This window comes from Gymnoscopelus braueri (assembly GCF_963280865.1).
Source record: "Gymnoscopelus braueri genome assembly, chromosome: 22".
Lineage (NCBI taxonomy): Eukaryota > Metazoa > Chordata > Actinopteri > Myctophiformes > Myctophidae > Gymnoscopelus > Gymnoscopelus braueri.
Genome location: NC_137624.1, coordinates 24,552,911 through 24,566,003, shown reverse-complemented (window position 1 = coordinate 24,566,003; position 13,093 = coordinate 24,552,911). Strand labels below are relative to the sequence as shown.

The window sequence follows — 13,093 nt, the reverse complement described above, 5'->3', positions numbered from 1 at the left end:
AAGCCTGCAGTTTCAATTAGCTTGGATTCCCCATCGATGATGTCACTGGTAGGTGGGTTTCTGAACTGTCCACACCACAGCCCCCCTCTGAGACACAGACCGATGGTACTATATTATAGTGAGAATTAGTGAGGACCAATTATTTGAAGATAGGTTGAAATGGGTGAAGTCGTCCTTTAAAAAGGTTGAGAATCACTACGGTTATCTCAGTTAAAGAGCCTGCTTACGGTCGTGAAAAGTCAATCCATCAAGGATACACTTCATAGACTCTTTAGAATCACAGCCTGAGTTGAGTGGCTGAGTTAGCTTCTGAGTGGGGAATAGGTGCCGAGTGCTCTATCAAAGCTGACAGTTAGTATATAAGAATATAGCGTGAGAGAGATGCCACTTCTTTAGGAAACTCATAACAGTATAAGAGCCCCATAGTCTGACAAAGAAGAGCACTCTAGGCAATTGAGAGAGAGCTTGTATCAGCAGCTTTACCTATCCTGGCAACAGTCACATCACTGTGGCATGGCAATCTCAATTCTCGACAAATCACCTCAGACTCTTGACAAGCTGGCAATATTTGGGGTTTGTTCAGAGATGGCTGATTGATTTATCAAGATATGACTCTCTCTTCATCAGCCACTTTAATAGCCACTTAAGCCCTATTTGTCATATGATGGTGTTGTGTGGCTAAAATACTAGATCCACAAGCTCACAACGTGCTGAGATAATGGGTTGTGAGGTTGTAGATATGCTATTTTCAAACTTTTTGACAATTTTCGCCTATAATGACATGTCCAAGATAGAGACGCCAGGTTGAAAGTGCTTAATTTAACATCAAAGAACTGTTTACAAATATAAGGAATTCAGAATTCAATGAATTTTGGCAAGGAAAAGAAGCCTTGAAGCAATTTAAAAGACAAAGAAAAAAACTGGAACAAAGGCAAACAAAGCCTTTGCATAATACGTTTTTGAATGTAATATTAACTTATTTAAAAGGTGTTTAATCTGTGTGAGGTATTGTATAGTGAACAATTAACATGAAGCACTGGCACGACCAAAGCCAGCATGTGTGAGTGTCTGTGCTTCTCAGTTGAGTCAGAAGTCACCAGCTCGAGCTGCAAGAAGCCAATGACAGAAATCAGACCAGGCGATGACTCCCCCGTTCATCAATTAACCTGCTGAAATCAAATGAACCCACAAGGAAGTCTGCTCCCCCTGCTGGCATTTTACACCACAAACGGAGAGCGATGCACATTACAGCACCTCTGAAGGGAGACGAGGCACACAAAAGCTCCTAACAGGTGTAGAAGAGGGCCTTTGGGGCTCCAGGCACTAAACAGACGCTTTTCCTCTCTCCTGCCGCCACCTTTACTCGGCCCTACAAAAGAAGGGCCCGTCATTTGATCAGTGTTCTGCTGTATAATCCGGCCCTGGGAGGCAAGCAAGCCAAGCGACCTAATTAGAGCAGCACAAGTCTCCAGGGCTGAGTGACGGATGGACCTGCCAATCACACCGCGGAAAGCCACCATCAAGCGATGACTTCTCACCTGACACAAAGAGAGCTGGGCGGGACGCAACAGCATCAGAAGACCAATGAGGACGGGGAGACGTCCTGCACAGTGGCGATGCTTCATCTGACAGACCGTGCTGACAACAGCCCCAGTCCAACAGCAAATAAAAACACAAAGCTGCAGTGTCAGGATGCTTTTTAAGCATGGGCGACAAGCAATACCAGTGGCCCTGCTTAGCCTGAATTATTAACGTGCAAATAAATAAACCAGACTCTCCTTTAGCAGTGTGTCTCCTGTGCAACTTAATTAACTGTGACAGGCCAGTGAGTGAGAGAGAAAGAGAGACAAAGAGAGAGGGAGAAGGAGAGAGAGAGAGAGAGACAGACACAGAGAGAGAGAGAGAGAGAGAGAGAGAGAGAGAGAGAGAGAGAGAGAGAGAGAGAGAGAGAGAGAGAGAGAGAAACACACAAGACAGAGGGGGAAGTAAAAACAGTTGCTAGGCAACATACAACATCTGTAGGACTTCAGCAACGTATTCAGTTTTTGAGATTTCAGTCTCCAGGGTTACAGAGAAAAGATAACATTTCAAGCAGTTTAGGGGTCCTTTACCATTGACTATAAATTAGAAGAGACTGTAATTCTGTCTGTCTTTCTTTACTCCTCTGCCCAGAACAACACCTTCTTTTTTGCAGTTCCTCGCAGCTGGAATTCATAAGTTAAATTTGAGCAGAAGATACTATCTAGCACAGGATACATGCTACAGGAAAGTCCCTGCATTACCAGAAGCAAAGCATTAATGTCGTGGCATAGGATTACTGTGAGTGAGTTTCTTCTGTGGGAGAATAATTTGACTTCATTCAAAGATGATTCACTGGGTTATTTGTACAATTAGTACAGCAAGAAGGCCTAAATTGCCTAGAAGTAGTTAATGATGTTATTACTCGTGAAACTGGGTGAATTGAGAAAGCCCAATAAAAAATATCTAATTTGCCTTGTTGTTTCCCATACTCATTGGTTTCTACTACCAAACGGCACTTTGGTTTATTCACATTTCTACAGCATAGTTTCTTTATTAAACACTTATTTATTAAACTGTATATTACACAATATACAGTTGTAAATGAGTTTAAAACTGTTGTTCATAATAGCTTCACAACACCGACTGCCTGACTTGTTGATATCAATTGCTGGTTGTCACATTGCATTCTGCAACTCGCTGACAATAACTGGCCCTGCAAACTCTGGAAACTGTAACTGTCTCCAACTTAACCCCAAGTTGTCCGTCTGACATTGTAAAACTCTGTACTAGAAGTGAGTCAGTGTGTGTGTGCGTGTGTGTGTGTGTGTGTGTGTGTGTGTGTGTGTGTGTGTGTGTGTGTGTGTGTGTGTGTGTGTGTGTGTGTGTGTGTGTGTGTGTGTGTGTGTGTGTGTTTGCCAGCTTAATAAATGAAAATGAAAGTATGCTTGCAGCGTAAAGGAAAATGACCAATCTGAAAAACTGCAAGTATTATGAGTACTAATGATAGTAATGTTAAGGAGAATAACTATAAAGTTGCATACGTTAGCCCAGCAAAAGTGGCCAGGCCCATCCGACACAGGCTTTTAACCTGGGCAACATCTTGACATGTTTCAACCTGCAACTCATCTGGATCCTTCCTCATCTAAGCTGTTGTTTGCTTACCAAGTGGGAGTTGGGAATCTGAGCCGCAACACTACAAGCTCTGCACACTTATTATAGTCCGACTCCTGCCTAATAACAATCTCCACACATCTCCGCAAATACAACCCAATCTAGTAGCTCTCCTCTAGTCCAGTGGATCTCAAACATTTTAATGTCAAGAACCCCCGTACTGATATGTTCTTTTGGCCATCTGAAAAGATTTTGTGCCAGGGACCCTCATCTGTCAAAACCCTGGGGGTCGGTTTATTCACAACAGGTCCAGAGGTTGCCCATTCTTATGGTGACATCTAACATAAGACATAGATTATCCATATGAATAGCGCTGGGAAATATCAATATTATATTGATATAGTGATATGAGACTAAATATCTTGTGGTATTTCGGATATCGTAATATCATGATATGATATTGGATGGTTTTACAACAGCATTACAGTAAAGTGATGTTAATTTCTGAACTCACCTTACCTGATCTATTATTTCCTTTTTAGGAAGCCTTTACCCACCTAGTTAGTATACAGGTATTACTGATGATGATGAACAATCTCCTTGTGTAAATATTTTGTGAAAGCACCAATAGACATCCTCACAATATCGTCACAATATCTATTTTGAGGTATAAAAAAAACTAGAAAGAAGAAAAGATATATATGATATTTCATATTGTCCATATTTCCCAGCCCTGCATATGAACCTCCATCCCTGCTCTAACCACGAGCTTAACTTTCTCTAGCAGGGTTAGAGAAGGTAATCTCTATCAACAATAGTGAGTCTCAATATAATAATAGAAATCCCAAGCCAGGGCTGAGATTGAGCGGTACAAATTTTCATTAGCATCTGTTAAAGCGTGGGCGTCTTGCTAATTCCAGATGAGAGAGAGCATGCTTTGTGGTGGTGCAGAGAAAATCAATGCACCGCAAACGGGCGCAAATCAACAATCTGGACTCAGTGTGTTTGTTCTAATCAAGAGCCTGTCTGATTTGTTGGGATAATCTCTTGATGAAACATGACCACATGATAATTAGAATTTGCAGACAGTAGACAACATTAAGGTCCTTTATCCCAATTGCTTGGTGGATCTTAAAAAAGCTAAAAGAAAAACAATTCACAAAAGAACCAAATTGACTATAGTTACAAATCTGGTTAACAGAATATATTAGCAGATATTAGCCCAGTTACAGGTGATGACTTTTTTAAAGGACGTTTTCTTTGTCAAGATGACTTGACTTGAGTCAATTAAACAGTTTACAAATGAGACAAAGCACAAACTCTATTATAATGGAGTAAACAGAGGAGAAAATGATTAATTAACTAATTCATTAATTTCGCCACACAGTGTGAAATGCTAATGCTCTTCGAAAAACAGAGCCTTTCAGAGCATTGATGGAACTGCAACCTTCAGGATCGCTGCACATGGCAGCGCTCTAAACTCTATATTTGAATGTTTGTCTCTCTCTACACAGCTGGCCTAAAAAAAAGGGTCATGGTGTGACTTCAGAGTCTGATCTCAAGATCTGCGCTCCAGTCGCCACAATATTGACACACATCCAATCTTTAAAACATTTTCAGAAGGGAATTATATACATACAGGTGTATGGTATTACTCAACGGAGATAAAACAGAAGCAGCAGGAGAAACAATGTCACTGAGCCAGCTGGGGTCTCTCTGCTGAAGATAACAAGCACATCCCTGGCTGAATCCGGTCGCATAAAGGCTCACAAACATATTAAGGAATGAAAACGAGATGATGCATTTATTTATTTATCCTCTAATTACATTTTGAAATAAATGTACATCACCTCACTCTGCATCTTCCTGACAATAACAGAATAATAATGGCTGTGTTAATACAAATCATTCATCTATCTATCTATCTATCTATCTATCTATCTATCTATACTTTTCTCCATCCAGTGACCTGACTTTCCAGTTAGCTATCTTAACTTACTGCATCTAACTATCAGGAGCTCCTCACTAGCTGCTGCCCATTCATTTCTGCCAATCCCCCTATCCCACTCTGCCTTCTGTCGCCCTGTATGCAGGCAGGAACACCAGTGGGGGCTAAGAATAGAACACAGCTGGCACTGCAGGGCTTACATATTTCACACTCAAGCCACCATGCTCCAAAATACACCTCCCCATCACGTCTGGTTCCCAGCTCCTGGACCAGAACATGGTGGTTCCCTGCCTCCCTCGCTGTCTTTGAACCGCTCTTCACCTCAGTGGAAGGGTTCTGACAGAATCACACTGCTCATGAGATCTGTGACCAAATCAGCCAGCGGTAATAAGAGAGGGGGGCTGTAGCAAGTGGGAAAAGCAAGACAGAGAGGAGTATTTTACCACCACTCTGACCTCATCACCCCCTGGTCACCTCCACCGTCACCCTATTCACCCGTTCACCCACCCACAACTGGTCAACCTATTCCATCCCATAATAACAATTCTCGCTAGCAAATCAGCTTTTTACGGAGTATTGTGTTCGTTTCAGAAAAGTGTATGTAGCCTCTATATCAGTGGTTTTCAAAGTGGGGTCTGGCAGTTACGGGGGTCCGTGGGTCTGTGGCCTATTGCGTATCAATATGGGGGGCCTTGACATGAAAATGTTTCAAAAACCACTCGCCTATATGGTTCATAAAATCCTTAGGTGCCACTCCTAAAGAATGCCACATGGGGCAGGGGGGGGGGGCACTGCTGGGTCAAGCCCTGTTGCGATGACAAGGGATTCCTGTGACAGCGGCAGATTAGCAGTAAGCACCACACACTGACTCAAGGTGAAACTGGCGCTGGCTGTCTAGCTGTGTGCAGAAGAGAGAGAGAGAGAGAGAGAGAGCCAAAGCATGAGCCAGGGGTAGGGAATGGACTGTCTGCTATCACCCAGACAGAGAAGCAAGCAGATGGAGCAGCACCACAGGGCACGCAACAGAAATCAAAGGGGGGGAGGTGGCCTTGGATTCCTGGATTGATTGACTCCTTGCCTAAAGGCTAGTTCATACTTTGGCGACCGACCGTGTTGTATAACAAAAAAATAAGTATTCTCACCTGAAATTGACACAAATTATGTTACACTCCACATTGCTGTGTCTGGGTTTCTTTGTGTGCTCCTTTTCTGTCTGTCTCTCCCTCTATGTCTGTGCAGGCACCTCCGGTCATCATCTACTGCCAATCAACTTGTTATCTACTCCTCCACCAATTGTGCTTTCTCTTCCCATTCGCTGGTCCTGCTCCTCTGACTCCACCTCCACCAATCTGCAACTGCCCACTCTTACTCATCCACTTCACCTGCTCCATTTGTAGTGATGTGTTTTGTGCTTGTCCCAACCCTGCGCAACTTGGAGTAAACTTACAGATTCTGCTACCTTTTTGTAAAATTTTGTGTGTATGCCCAACCCTGGGACACTTAAGACAGAGGCCTCTAAACATAGTGCAACACTGTTTATGTTGTACACAATAGTAAAGGGGTGGTTGCCACCTTGGTATCTTTTGGCCACTAGATAGAGTAGTTCGGTAGGCAGGCTTTTGTTTTTGTAACTAAAAGTTAGCTTAGGGTCAGTCTGTCTTTTGCTTTTTAGTTGCGTTGTTTGTTTCTTTGGCAACACCCATGTCCCTCAGTTTGTTTTTGTGCCTTTGTAAATACTGTAAATACAACCTCACAATAGGTTACAGCATTTGCACCTTAAATCCCTTGTTTGGTCTCCCTTTTATTTACACCCCACACGCTCAACCCCTTGTCACCTGGTTATTTTAGTTTAACAAGTAACAGTTGAAACTAAGTAATTTTTTGACGAATGACAGTCAGTCGGCAAAGTGTATGTTAGTAGTATTGGGCCCGATTTGTACTTAGTTGTCACCAGCTTCGACACATGTGAGCTTGTAGTAGCCTCTACTAGGCTATAGAGTGCAATTTTTTTTTGCACTCGCAGATTCGTCTGGTCCCAGGCTAAGCTTGTAGATCGTCTGTTTTCAGTGCGCATTAAAAAAACTGGACAGTGTTCATCTTCAGATGTCTCTACATACAGTACACTGACTGTTACACATTACAATTTCTCCAATATGTGGCACAGCTAATTATAACATATGCCATATACTAGTGATCTGGTGTATATCATATCTTTTTTCCCAAACCATGCTGGCATGCTGCACTATACTGAATAATAAAGCAGAATGGATGGAAAATAGCCTAATACATATTTTTTTAAAAGACACCGATCCTGATTACCTGCTTCTTACAAGCTAGGGACACTCACCTGCAGTAAATCAAGAGACTGCAACTTAATGGTATTCCCCCGCCCAATCTCTTGGCTCTTTATTTCCATGCCAGACAGCAGTGTCATTATTATACATGGGAGATCTCCATTGGAATACAGTTTGGCTAATGAGCACCTCTTAGCTGATCACATTAGACCTGCACTTGAGGACACTTAATTACCAGTGTTGCACTCCAAGCAGCTCTGTCTAGGGGACAGGAGAAGTCCTTTAATTAAGGTCTCCGAATTCTACCTATGTTTGTACAAGCCTGTATCCCTCGGAGTGTGTGTGAGAGTATGTTAGAGCTTCAAATGAAGGGTATAGAATATGAGGTCTGTTTGAGTGCGCATGCATGTGTTTCCAGTCATGCTTATATATGTAAGGTCATTTTTATCTTGTGTTGTTTTTCTACGTGCATGTGTGAAAGAGCGAGTGGTTCATTTGTGTGATAATGACAGCCTGGTGTAAATATGTGTTTACGTAGTCTTATGTGGATCACAGACTACAACGTTGACACTACACACACACTGAAGGTTCCTGTGTCATGAGTCTCTATGTGCACCTTTCATTTAATTCCAGCAGTGACTCGGCCATGAGTCAGAGTGAAGAACCTGCCCACTACCCAGTCAAAAGAAAAATTACTCTCTCTCTCTCTTTCTCTCTCCCCCATCTCCCTCTCTCTCTCTCTCTCTCTCTCTCTCATTATTTTCACCTCTAATTTTTCCTCAGTCCCCTTTCTCTCCTTCACTTTCAGTGGCTCCTTCTCTCAACTGAGCTGGAAGGCTGTGGCTAACTAACATAAATCATTCATTTCTTTTTTTCTAAAATGAAAACAGATTGTCCGCTTCGGTCAAATGCTCTGTTCGTTTGATAACCCCCCCTCTCTCAAGCATTAGAAAGAAAACATTAATGTTTCAAATAAGACAATGTCTCCTCTCCTCCTCTATCATTTCACCGTAGTTCACCACCTCACCAATTCTTTTCTCCTTTTTCCAAGGGTAGCTTTTTCTTGTCAGAACTATGCCTCTTGCTACCATGGGAGGTGTATCTGTGTCTGACACCCTCCTTTTCACCGTGGAATGGTGAGTGGATGACTGTAATACAGCATGCGCTTAATAAAGTCCTCCTGTCTGGGCCTTATACTTTGTTTTAGGTTTTTATTGATCCAAGTTTTAATAACAGTCAATAAATCAGGCTGAGAGGCAAGGTTAGTGCACACTGGAATGTTGTTCAACGAGCTATCAGAACAGAGCTTTCCTAGGTTTGCCATGGGCCACTTACATAGGAGCATAGTCAACATGACCCTGAGAGAACAAGGTGTGATGAAATTCCACCTCAGTAACTGGATTCTCAGGTTACAGAGAAGTGTCACTCATGGAATTGTAATTGTGTAAATGACAAGTGGGACTACACCGTTAAAAGGCGATAACTACCATTATTATTGTCAAATATTGCTCTGACACTCTTGTCCTTTTATTGGATCAATAGTACAGAGATGAATTAAATTCGACAGCCATTCTAATAGCGTACTATAGTCCATTAACCAACCCCCTAGCTCCTATAAGCTTAACGCACAAAGCTGTCTGATCTTTTACATCAGGATGCAGTATGCATCTCTGTCTCTTGTCTCCCTCATTCTCTCACGCTCATACCCTCTATTAAACAGAACGCGGGTTTGTCATTAGTCTTTTCCGACTCTGACTTTTCTAGAAGCCCTCCGACTGAGTAGCCACTGTGGCACTAACCAGTCATAAATATTCACAACGAGAAAGCTGACGGATGTTCTTTTAGATGGATGTTCACAGGGCGAGCGTGATGGTCAACACCGCAGGGAGGAAAACAAGACACCTTCCAGGAGGGAAAAACATTCAGCTCAGAAAGTCAACAAATATGTACTGTAATCACTGTTTAGAACATGGATCACCCCATGTTAGCCACAGAGACCTTTCGGAAGTTTAATATAGTAATTCTGGTGCATATTGTCGTTCTCAGGCGGAAACCTATGTCCAAAACCGTTATTCTTCAGGAAATTGGGGAAATACTGTGTTCTAATGCATCCAATGTAGTTATTTAGTCACAAGCTCTTGTTAATATTTTCCACTGGTTAAATATTTATCAAATGCACAGAATTAATCACTTTCAACCTATTTTGGGTATGTCAATATCTAGGAGAAAATGTTCGGACATTTTCATAATTAATAAACGAATTGCGAAAACAGCAGATCTACAAGCTCACAACACATGATCGCATGACACATTATGATCTGCTACTTTTGCATGACACTCATACAACAAAGTATAAAATAGCGCATTCATTTATTAAAAAACATGACAGGATTAAATATGGAGGTACACGTTTCTGCCCGACAGCGACTTTGTACATTACCCTAGTGCTTTTTTATTTATTTAGTCAAGATGCGCCTGGAAGCTGTATTCCAGGGAATCAATCAATTAAATTGAACTCTATATGGGCATGAAATGTAATTTAGGGGCTTCGGTCCTCGTCATATGTTGTCATGTTTCTTGTTGCTCACTTCCCTGTTTCTTTTCAGCATAAAAACTAACAAAACACTGACAGGGGGTAGCCTGTCCACTCTCCTTCAAATAACACATCTTAGAGATGTTTTCAATGGCGTGGGATACACTGCCTGCAAGGGTAATTCCCCTCTCGCGCCAGCTCAGTGAAATGACTCACCTGCCACCTTTCCAATCAAAAAATAAATCTGTACCTATAGCTGGGTTGACGGAGCTTTACTGTAAATGGTGTAATGTCACAGGGGCTTGCTGCTGCTAGTGAACAAGGCAGTCTGCATCACCTAAAAAGCCCTTAGGACCCCTGTGTTGATGTGGTTCTCAGCCCCATGCCTGGGCTCAATCCACCACATGCCTTTCCACTTGGCTGCCTGTTGTAGTAAGACTGTTAACTCAGTCAGCGCAAGGTTTCCCTCAGCAAAAACACACTATGCAGGAAGGTTTACAGCAAGGAGGTTATGGATGCCGACTCATGCCAACCTACACAGTAAAAGTTTTCATTTTACTCTGAGAGTGTACAAATTTAGAAGAATTTTACTGTGTAGCCTACCTTAAAACGCTGAATTTACCGAGATGACATTTGATGGAAAGTTTGCTCGGGAATATACGAGAGTATTCGTAAGAGGAAATTCTGCACTGTGCTTGAGTTGAGAATTGTTTCAGGAAATATTCTCAAATTTCCTTTCCCAGTAAGACATTATTACTTCATTCCCTTTAATAGCCAGGTCTAAGGTGTTGGATAAATTGTGTTTGAATGCCTCTCAGTTCACATTAATACCACTTTCATTGCCCTCTAATGTTTCAAGTTATAACCTGATACCAGTGTTGTGTTGGGAGTCTTGGGAGTCGGGACTATGCACATTGCGTGATGAAATTACTAAATTATTTGCAGAAGATCAGGAAATGCCTCTCTTTTTTCCCTGTGACTAGAGAAATATTTGACAGAGGCAGCAAGCCTTCTTTCCAAGTTAGTTGCTTAGCAATTCAGCAGAGTTCCAGATTGGGGTGAAATAAGAAGGGGAGGAGAGAACATGGCAAACTGTGGACTTGGAAAGGAAAATAGTGTTGTCTCTGTTGTCTATAAAGGCAGAGCATATTATATACAAACACGTGCCTATAAATGTATTCATGTCATTTGGTAATTTGCCCATCTTAAATAGCCTGTATCCATGGCATTACATCATCTAAGTAGGCTATGCTATCTATTATAACATAAAGCTACTACAAAACATATTGTGTGAGGCTTAGTATGTTTAAAACTGCACTTTATTAAGCCTCTGGGTGGGATCTGTTATCATAGGTTAAATGTTAACATACTAATACTTTTGCCGGACCACTGGCCCGTGTTAATGACTGCATAATAACGGCACCGGCAACTGGTTCACCTTTGTACAGCGGGCACACATCTAAGCGTGGCTCCCACGGTCCTGTGACTTGTCACACAAACGACTGTCTCATGTGTCTATATCAGTGGTTCCCAAACTTTTTAGCTCGAGACCCAAAATTAAAATGTGATGTCTCCCGGCGACCCAAACTAGTGAAAATAGCAGATCTTCAGGTCGCATTGTAAGCCTGTAGATGAATCTAATAAAATATTTTGAAAAATAAATTTGGATTTATTATTTTTTTGCTTTTAAAAATAAAAATAATAAAAATGTAGGAAAACACAAAAATAAGGGATATTTACTTGGGACCCATAAAAATGTGTCCGCGACCCACAAACGGGTCACGACCCAGTGCTTGAGAACCAGTGGTCTAAATTACAAACACGGAATATAATGTATACTGTACCAGGGAGAAGAGGTTGGAGTGGCAGTCCTCAAGGCTGGCCCCGTTAGCCACCCAATTGGCTGCTGTAGTCATAATCGTCCGTCGTTAGGGTCCTCAGTGCAGGGCATGTCGAAATCCGTAGATCGGTATCAATACCGAGCAAGGGGTGGCAAATAGGTTCCCTTAACACAAGTCTGCCACACACCACAGCCAAAACAAGAACACAAGACTTCAATCTATAGGGATGATAGACAGCTAAACCTCACAAGAGAGGTCCAAATAATAGAAATGGGACGCTCGGGGCGAGGAAAGGGCGTATTCAACAAAAAGAAGTGCAGAATGCATCAATAAAGCCCCCCGATATGCTCTTGGGTCTCGCTAAATGTTCCGTGGAAATCCACAGCGTGTACGGCGGATGATCAGAACATTGTTACAATCCAGGTCAGGCGATTCTTCCAAAACCCGATCATTGTCAAAGGCGGAGGACATGGAAAGTGTATCCATTTCATTCCACACAGCAAAGAAACGTCAGCCCGTCTCCATGTCCAAGTCTTGCGCCGATACTTTAATGATTAAATAAGCATAATCCAAAGGAGAAAAAAATCGATATATCCCCACGTTCTCCTTCTCCTCCTCCGGCGGAAGAATTACGTAAAATATGCGAATATAGTCCAAGAAGAAACTCGAGAAAAAACGCCGTACAGTTAAACGTTCACGCGGACACAGCAGAGCAGAACAATAAATAGGAAAACTTTGAGTTGAGAAATGGCATGCAAAAAGATCCGTGATTCCGTCCGCCTGTCTGCTCCACAAACTGATGCACCACTTGTGATAGTTTTCGAGAATTGCATGAGCTATTTATAGCATTCTTTCTTTACCAGCAGCACCGTACGTTCCCGTCACAATGTAGCTAGTCTTCCTCACTACAGACACACACACACTAACAGAACAGGCAAACCCAAGAGCTGGAATGTTTAATCCATGTTGCTTTTGGAAGAAAGAAAGAAAAAGAAACAAGACCGCCAGAGAAGCAATCGCTCAAAAAATAATAATAATAATAATACAAATATATCTTTGCGATTTCACAAGGCAGACATCAAGCCAACTCGACGGGGATCTAACAACACGATCATTGATTGTTTCTTCATCAAACGCGAAATAGTAGTAGTTCTCACTCCATCATCACCAGGAAAACAGCAGCAGGCTTCCTATATGCGGGGTTGAAAAAAAATCCTTCCTTCCTTTCTGTTTGATATCATTACGAAATATCCTCTCCCCGGTCTCCCCGCATTACAACCAGAAGTTGTGTTTTAATACCTCCGAGGCAGCTACCAATAGTATTATTATTAAACAATGTAAATAA

The 13,093-nt window shown here is 42.0% G+C and overlaps 1 protein-coding gene across 2 annotated transcripts in view; it reads right to left on the bottom strand.

Moving 5' to 3' along the window:
• Window positions 1–13,093, bottom strand: part of LOC308078110 (mediator of RNA polymerase II transcription subunit 13-like) — a 150,997-nt gene that overhangs the window by 137,573 nt on the left and 331 nt on the right. For both annotated transcript variants that reach the window (XM_080419191.1, XM_080419192.1), the window contains exon 1: window positions 11,752–13,093. This exon is cut by the window's right edge and continues 331 nt beyond it. In XM_080419191.1, the coding sequence (XP_080275317.1) occupies window positions 11,752–11,823 (72 nt within the window). In that variant the 5' untranslated portion in view covers window positions 11,824–13,093. The remainder of the gene's footprint in view (window positions 1–11,751) is intronic.